General features: G+C 41.7%; 1 protein-coding gene across 2 annotated transcripts in view; it reads right to left on the bottom strand.

The window, feature by feature from the left end:
• Positions 1-6,280: 6,280 nt before the first annotated feature.
• Positions 6,281-9,449, bottom strand: part of RNLS (renalase, FAD dependent amine oxidase) — a 245,092-nt gene continuing 241,923 nt past the window's right edge. For both annotated transcript variants that reach the window (XM_082721045.1, XM_082721044.1), the window contains exon 7: positions 6,281-7,953. In XM_082721045.1, the coding sequence (XP_082577171.1) occupies positions 7,801-7,953 (153 nt within the window). In that variant the 3' untranslated portion in view covers positions 6,281-7,800. The remainder of the gene's footprint in view (positions 7,954-9,449) is intronic.

Here is a 9,449-nt window from a genome sequence, read left to right as displayed (position 1 = left end):
ATTTTATTTATTTATTTGACAGAGAGAGATCACAAGTAGGCAGAGAGGCAGGCAGAGAGAGAGAGAGGAGGAAGCAGGCTCCCCGCTGAGCAGTGAGCCCAATGCGGGACTCGATCCCAGGACCCTGAGATCATGACCTGAGTCGAAGGCAGTGGCTTAACCCACTGAGCCACCCAGGCGCCCAATCCATGTTCATTTTATGACATAATTTTCAGCATTTATTGAAATAATCTTTATTTTTGTTTTTGCAACTATGAACACGGATTTTTTTAATTTTGTATTATTTTTTCATTTTATTTATTTATTATTATTACTTATTTTATTATTTTTTGTTTTTATTATTTCAACTATTAACACAGATTATCGAACGAATGGATTTCCTAATTATAAGCACATTCTCTTAGATCTTTCTTAGAACTTACTTTTCTCAAATGAGTGACCCTTGCTGATTTTTTTTCTCCACCCTGGTCTTGGCACCACTGACATTTTGTTTTCTGACAACCTTCTGGTTTGCAGCAAATAGTCTGTTTTCCAAAGGGTAAATAAACACAGCCTATTGTAATGATTAAAACAGTGTTTGAGTTTGAGGTTGTGACTGTCTGATAGAAGTGAGTGCTATACTAGGTCTAACTCTTGTCAGCTTTAAATCAATTCTAATAAAAGAAGACCAAGAAAATGAAAATGTAAGCCAATAAGCCTTCATTGCCTGTTGTTGGTAGGACATAAACCATTGAGCAGAATTCGCAGCCATGCGAGCTGTGCTGTTTGCATGGGGAAAAACATCGCCTCCCCCACTCTGGCACGCAGTGTGCTCACACAAACACACCAACTACAAAGAAATGGACCCTGGTGCATGCTGTCTTTCTAGAAGCTTCACCTGGATTTTTTAGAATGTAGTATTCATTGTCACTTAGATGGTTCCTTCTTTTAATCATTGAATTATTCAACAAAAATTTATTTAAGTTCTACTCTATGACCTGTTGTGTGCTTAGATTTTGGATCTAGCACTTTAGATAATTTAGACAGGATCCCTGTCTTTATAGAACTTGCTTACACAGCCATAAGACTCAAGGTTTTTTCATTCTCATTTTTTGTAACTTGTCAGAATTTAGTAATTGTTTCCCATTTCTCTTGCTACATGTTTTAGGTGCATAATCTGGCTTTCTAAGGGCTGGTGGTCTGAATGTTCTCGAATTAGTATTCAGTATGTGCCAGGCAAAATCCTGGATACTGGGGATTCCATAGTGAAGGAGAAAGACAAAAATCTCTGCCCCATGGAGCTTGCTATATTATAGTGAAACCCCAATTCCAAAGCTTTGCAAGATTTATTCAACTTCAATATGCTATGTATACCATACGCCACAACATGCTATGTATAGGCACTAAAAAAAAAAAAAAAACAGAAAAGAAAAGAAAAGAAAAAATGAAGCAAGCATTCTGAAAAGGCAGCAATGCAGAAGTTGGTGCAGAAAAGGAATTTCTGGTTCATAATTATTTAAATTGGAATTCACATAACCTCCCTCTCCAGGTAATCCAATTATCTATAGTTCTAATAAAATCATATATATATATATATGATATATATATATATCTTCAGCTTTTCAGGTAGGAGAGCACAAAACAGACACAGCAGGCTCCTGTAGTCTGGCATATTACTTTGCTTGAATTTTTGGCTTCGTAGGCAGAAACCTTTAAATAGTCAGCAAAATGATGAGAAGTGAAGCCCAAGTGTTTATTAGGCAGTTTCCAATGGCAGAGCAGCGCTCCCACATCTTCCCACCCTCCAAATCAGGACTTGCCAAAACTAGCAGGCAGCATGGAGGAGGAACTTTCTGAGATAGCCTCTCACCTCTGAAGAGGAATGAAGGAGAGGGAGTGCAGAGAAGGTACTGTTGTGATTATCTCCTCTATTGTGGAGAAGGCTGGTGCATTTTTGTTCTGTGGGATCATTCTGTATCAGCAACATTTCCCTTTGGTACTTACTAAAACTAGAATAAGAAATGTTAATTAGTTGATTTCATTTATTTGCTGGATCAACAGATTTTTGCTGTGTACTTCCTATATGTCAGGCCCTGCTTTTGTGGGTCTTGTGGTTTGGGTGGCAAGTCGATGACGAGTGAGGAAGTACACATGGGACTGGTATCACAAGACGGGGAAGATTCGATCTGCTCACGGGACATGGGGTGCCGGGTATGTTAATGAGCATGGCAATAAGCTGCAAGAGCATTTTTTCATTCATTCACTCAAGAGTCAACAAGAATTTCTGATCACAAATGACTCTGCGCCCAGACTTACGGTGGCACCTGAAGACAGTCCCTGGAGAATTTGACAAACATTGACCCGGTTTCCTAGCTGGGGTCTAACCGACTGAGCCTCCCAGGCACCCCATCTAACTGAGGGTTAGGTTAATTTAGATTAACCACCAATGCAGTAGTAGTAATGAGAGAGGATTATTTTCTCTTCCTTTTTTTTTTTTTTTTAAGATTTTTATTTATTTATTTGAGAGTGAGTGAAAGTGAGAGAGACCACAGAGGCAGAGGGAGAAACAGACTTGCCACTGAGCAGAGAGCCCAATGTTGGACTTGGTCCCAGGACCCTGGGATCATGACCTGAACTGAAGGCAGATGCTTGACTGACTGGGCCACCCAGGCCTCTGGAAAGAGGATTATTTTCATAAGTCATAGTTCAGTATGATAATAGTAATAGGACCAGCTAAAATTTATTGAGCACACTCTAGTTTTAGAGCACATGCTAAATGGATATCCTATAGCCCTCAGAATAACCCTAAGGTAGGTAAAATTAATATCTCCATTTTACAGATGAACACACTGAGACTTAGAGATGAAGAAACTGGTCCAAGATCAACATCTAGTAGGTGGTGGATTTGAGAGGTCACAGAACCCACCACCATGTCATGGAACTTACCAGGAGTTAGGTTTCATTTTTAAACGAAGGCTAGGGACAGGAAATGAATCTGCATACTTAGCCAAACATGTTAAGAATGTGAAAATAACTCACTCCCAGTTTCTACAGTGTTTCAGAGTAAATAATCTCAAGGAGCCTGTCCAAGCATGCAACTTTTTGCCCACACGCTTGCAAAAGAGAAGACAGTGCTCAGTGCAGAGAACACTCTTATATTTTCCACCTGCCCTACTCCTGGTAATGACCTATCCTGGTTTCTTTTCAAGGACCGCATCTGAACAAACCACCTCACCTCCCATGCAACAGGTATCTGCTTACCACCTGGAGCAGGACAAGAGAAAGTGGTCCATGGTTGGTCTCAGGTGAACAGTACCATTCTGTTACATGAAGGTTTGCAGAAACCTAGAGTTTTTAATCTTCTGTGTTTCATCGTATCTGCGATCAACACACATGCTAGCCTAACTATCAACTCTCCCAAGTGTTCTGTGTAAATGCAGAGGAACCTGGTCTTAACAAGAGTCTGGAGGCACCAGGAGGATCTGTTCCTCTTCCTTCTACTCCCATTCATCATTGCTATTAAGCATTTATTAAGCATTTACTGTGTGCCCAGCACTCTGCTATAGTTGTGGGCACATTCCTGCTTCCCTACAATCGTATGGGAGGTATGAGATACAATGCTTGAACTCACTTCTCAGACGATGAAGCAGACTGAGGGGTTTTTTAACTGCCTCAAGGTCACACAATGAAGAGCAACGCCTGGATTAAAACACGGATCTGTTGAACTCCAGAGGACTCACTCTTAACTGCAAAGCTACACCACTGGCCTTAAAGGATTTACAATAAGGCATAGGATCAAGGAACAATGGGCCAGATGTGTGGATCTAAGATAAGCCTGTATTTACATAAAGTGATAGGGCTGAGATTTAGAGGTTCTTAATCTGGGGTTCACAGACCTCTGAGTGTCCAAAAATAGATTGCAGAGGCCTGTAACTCTCTAGGACAGGAGTCAGCAATTTTTTTCTTAATGGACCAGATAAGCTTTGCAGGCCCTATGGTCTCTGTTGCAATCATGCATCTCTACCGCTGTAATGCAAAAATGGCCACAGACAATACAAATGAATGAGCAAGGCTGTGTGTCAATAAAACTTTATTTACAAAAATAGGCAGGGGGCCAGCAGGCTCTACAATGGTGTGCGAATTCTATGTGTCTCTGTGCATTTTCGTTGTTATTAGAAGAGCCATACCTTTCTACAGCTTCTCATGAAGACTGAAAATCCAAGATGGCTATGAACTGGTCTAAATGATCTCCAAGCCCTTCTAAGCTCAGACATTCCCAGATTCTGTGATTCTACATGTGTTTTAAATCAACACTCTCTTAAAGACTCTTTCTCCCTCGCAGGTCTTAAGTGGATTATAATCACCCTCCGTGGAGAAGAAAACGAAGAACCTACCACATTCTCACCTTCCCTGTCTTACCTGGCCAGATGGTACCCACGGGAACACAAACAGATTCCTGCCTGGACTATAGCAGCTCAGTCCTGCCCCAGCCTGGTGTGAGGTTTGCTGGGGCATCTTCTTCTTCCCAGAGATCACATTCTACCTTCTCCTGACCCTTCTCCGCCAAAAGCCCTCACTTGTCTTGACCACCATGATACGCAGTTTGGACTCGTGGAGTCAGCCGGGTCAGCCCAGATGATGCCTTGGATGAGTTAAACTGACACATCTCTGCATCTGTTCAGGGACACCCTCCCAAGAACACCTAATTCTTTCTCTTCAGATTCCCCAGCTTCTAGAGCATATTATCTACCACCTTTGATGACACAAACACGGAGCTTACCCTGCCTCCCACTCCATGGGACTTGTCTGCTCCCAACTGGACATTGCGGGTGATGCTCCATTATGTCAGCCACAGAGCCTGGTACCATGTTTTATGTATATTTTTTAGGTTATTAGCACTGAGATTCCCCCAACACTCTAGCCAGTTTTAAATTCTCGCATTACTTCTGAAAATCAAAATGACGATGGTCCAGTCACCTCAAATAACAAACCCGATTGACAGCTTTAAATTTTAAGGGGTGAAAAAGAAAAAGATATATTAAAACAGGGAATCACAAATACTATGAATCACAAAGTGAGTCCACTTGGATCCCTGGATTCTGAGAATGGAAGACTGAGCCCAGAGGAAAAAGCAGGAGAAAAAGCAGAAGGGGAGAAAGACAGGTCAGAGAGCAAGAGAAGGACACCCCGAATGACGAGCCTGACAGGTCCACAGAGGGAAGGACAGGTGCGCGGTGGTCTGCACGCTCGGCCAACTGCGCCTGCGCTGGAGCTCCGCATCTCCGGAATGCGGCTGTGTGTCAGAGCGAGCGACCCCCGAGGAAGGAAATAAGCCAGCAAATGAAAATCACGGGAGGATCCATCATTTAGCCAGGACTTGTGAAGACTTTATTCCATATCAGATGCTGGTACCTATCACATCAGGGTTGGTGTCAGCTCTCTGAAATGAAGCCACGTGGTGAGGACCAGATCGCCAACTGGCATTTTGGTTCAGCTTTGGTGACCATGTTCATCGGGCAGCAGTGTGGTGCCCCGTAAATAGAAATGGGTTTTGGAGGCGTGGGCTCCTCTTCTGGCATCTATCTTATATATAAAGTACATATATATGTATATATGTATATGTACTTGGATAAGTATAAAATACCAGATAAATGTAAAATTGACCTTGTTCTTTTTACTTAACAAGGTAGTGGGTAGGCGGGGGGTGGAGATGATGGCATTTTGCACAGAGGCTTGGTGACTCAAGGAAACGTCTTTTTTTTCCCTCGGTAATATCTGGTCTGGGATTATTACTGCTTTCGCGATGTTTCTAGACATACTTCTCCCCTTCAGAAATGCCAGAGGTGAAAAATACTATTCCGCTGCTATAATTTGTCACCCTGGCTGCCTGAGCAAGAAAGATCTGCATAGATGGTTTAGTAATTAAGCTTTTCAACATGGCATCATAAAGTTTTATTCTGGTGAAGGCTATATTTATCAGCTAACAAGTGTTAAATCACCCCACTGCTCCAGCCGTTTCTCACTTAAATATGCTCCTTTCAAAACAGAGCAGCTTTCCTTGGCTGGCTTGATTTAATAAAAGTTCTTGTTTGGAAACGCCACAGTGCTGTGTGGTCCTGTGGGCTGACAACGGCTCCACATGCTGCCGACCCCGACTTCCCCGGGGTTTGCCCCGGGGTCTTCCAGGGCCCCCTGGCCATCTGAATTTTGTGGCCTCCCGGGATAGCTTCCAGCACAAGATATTTTTCTACCCATTTCAATTTCTGAAAGGAAAGAGGTGAAGGAAAATAAAGAACACAAGCAGTGGATATGTTTTATTTCCTTATTTGAGCAGCAGGAAATTGGCCTCTTCCTCTCAGAGACGGATCTACATGTAAAATGAGTTTTTAAAACAACTCAGAATAGCAAAGCAACGATCATCTACATACGAAGCAGGCTTGAGCCTTTTCCTGTAAGTGCCATGGTTTTCTCAAAACAGATGCGGAATTATCAGGGAATTAGAGGGAGTATATATTAAAAGTCATCAGTAATGACTTAGACGAATCTTTTCCCTAAGTAACTGCCTCTGCCTTCATAGGTCCTTTCTTGCTCTTTCCTTTGGAGGATGTGGGCTTGTGGGACGAATGTAACAATTGTTCTTAAGGCTTCAGGAGGCTTTTAATCCAATGGCTCCAGGATGGCATCAGTTAAACACAAGATAGTTAACACATCTGAATGTCTTTTCTGTCATGCTTCGAGGATAAAACCCACAGGAAGACAAATGTTAATCAAATATGGGCCAAAGTGATGAAAGAAATCTCAATATCGGTCATCTTATCAACCCAGAAATCAAATGCAGCTCCCCGTTCCTTTAGTGACAGGTAGCTGGTGTAGAAGGCGGGAATCAATTTCTGTCCAGCCAGCTAGTGACGGGAAACAGGTGGGTCACTGAACCATGTATGTGATACACTGAACCACTAAGTTGGCAAATATTGAACTATTTTAAGTGCATCTGTTTTCCAGTTCAGTAAATTTTCTTGTTGTATTAAACTCATTAAACTCAACCCAGTCTAAATGCCACAGCACATCCCGGGGACCATAGGAAGGCAGTGGCATCAGCCAGCCAGCAGAGCAAGAGGTAAAGATCGATCTATATTCTCTCAGGTTCTATTTAATTTTTACTTTTCATGTTAGGGCTGAATATTTTTTTTTTTTAAGGTGAAAAACTATGACACGACTTGGAGAGTCTACTTGGATCTGGTTATTATGTGAAAACGTGAAGAGGGATTTCTTTATCAGCGAATTGTCCTCCAAACCACAGTCCCAGAAACGACGACATCTATGACCTATGATTCAGGATCATTTAATAACCAGAGAAGACAGAAATTACTCTCTGTTAGCCACAGTTTGGGAAAATCTTATAGTTCAGCAATTGGCAAAAACACTGAATCAAGGACCAACTTGAAGATTAAAAACGAGGATTGGATGATAATTATTCTTTATCTAGAATGGAAATTTTTCAAAAGAATAAAGGTTTTGGAACATGAACTATTATTTTGATTGGACCTGCTTCTTTGCAAGGGTCATTTGTTATTCTTAACCACTGTTTTTCTCTAACAAGGGAGAGTCATGGCAATTCAGAAACACTGTGAAAGGTGCACGGTACAAGGAATTTTCATTCTAGCGTGGGTTGTAACTGTCAAAATCATAAAATCAATTTAATACTCCATATGAGACATTTTCCAGTAATTTCTCTCAACAAAATAGAAACCAAAATGATCGATAACAGAAACTTGTGAAGACAAAAACCCGAAGCTCATGTAGAGAACAAAGATACAGGTACTAAATGTGGTTCTTTAAAGCTTCTAAAACACACCGGGCAGAAGTGACGCAGCCATCGAAGTTGGACTGGGTGAATGCGTCCCCTCCACACACAAGGAAAGGTTTGAGATGAAGAGTCAACTGGCCATGGAAGTTGGCAGCAGCGTTTGTAACCTGAAGAGGTTAAAAAACAACAACAACACGAAAGGATTATGGTTGATGTTCTCTGCCCTCTTGTGCTTCGATGTTAGCACCCACCTGGGGAAATCACCATGTCTCACAAAACTGAGACCCCCCTAAGCCCCTCCCCTCACCCAAGGATTCATGCTGACCTTCTCAAACGTTGACATTTTCACTTAGTTGACAAACTTATCAGAAGTCTGTTGAACCGGAAAATTAGTAGGTCATGAGAGGCTTAATTAGTTGGAAGTACAGTTTTTTTTTTTTTTAATAAGGGGGAAATGATATTCATGAAATCATTTACTAATGATAGAGTCTCTGCAACATGCCAGACAAGGGAAACCAAAAAGAGAGGACGGTGTCCTTAGGGAGTTTCCAGTTCAGCCCAGAATGCCGGCATCGGACAGCATCTAAGGGCTAAGATAGGGTGAGTAAGAACGCGCTATGGGAACACCTGTGACACCAGGAGTCTCTCTGGATAGAGAAGCTTTCAAAGGGGAGGGGATGAGTCACTTCACTTGAAGTGAATTATGCCCTCATTTTATTATGATCAATTGCAATTTGATTTTTCCCCAGCTTTATTGAAGTAAAATTGACAAATAAAAATTGTATATATTTAATGTGTACAACTTGATGTTTTGATATACTTATGTATACATTGTAAAGTCATCCAGAATCAAGCTAATATATCCTTCAGCTCACATAGTTACCATTTATCCTTCCTTCCTCCCTCCCTTCTTTCTGGTGAATCACTTTAGGATCTACTGTCTTAGTGAATTTCAGGTACACAGTACAGTATTGGTAAGTAAGTCATGTTGCTGCATATTAGATCCCCAGAATGGACTCACCCTGTGTAATGGGTGATTTGGACAAGCATCTCATTCCCCCCTCCCACCGGCTCCTGGCCTTCACTGTTCTACCCTCTGCTTCTATGAGTCTGACTAGTTTAGATTCTGCATAGAAGTGAGCTCATGAAGCATTTGTCTTTCCATAGCTAATAATCTTGAAATCGGCTGAAAAGACCTTTAAGTGGCTAAAACAGACAACACAGAGTATAGATACTGAAACATAGACTTCAGTTTTCCGTCAGAGCCTTCAAATTCCTACTTTGTTTTATTTTAATTTTGTAAAGATTTTATTTACTTATTTGTCTGAGAGAAAGAGACCGAGAGGGCACTTGTGCGAGCAAGGGGAGGAGCAGAGGGGGAGGGAGAGGGACAAGCAGGCTCTGTGCTCAGTGTGGACCTGGATACAGGGCTCGACCTCATGACCCTGAGATCATGACCTGAGCTGAAATCAAGAGTCAGATGCTTAACTAAGTCAGCCACACAGGTGCGTCTAAATTCCTACTTTGGATAGAATTTAAACAGGTTGGATTATTTGATTTGCCAGTGAAACACTATGCGAAGAAGAAGACCATTAGGTACTCAAACATATTGATGATTTCAGAGTGCAATAGCTGATAATCTGAAAACAAGGGATGCCATTTA

Source organism: Mustela nivalis (genome assembly GCF_964662115.1).
Source record: "Mustela nivalis genome assembly, chromosome: 2".
In the NCBI taxonomy this organism is placed as follows: Eukaryota; Metazoa; Chordata; class Mammalia; order Carnivora; family Mustelidae; genus Mustela; species Mustela nivalis.
Note: the sequence above shows the minus strand (reverse complement) of the source record. Positions and strands in the feature narration are given on the sequence as shown.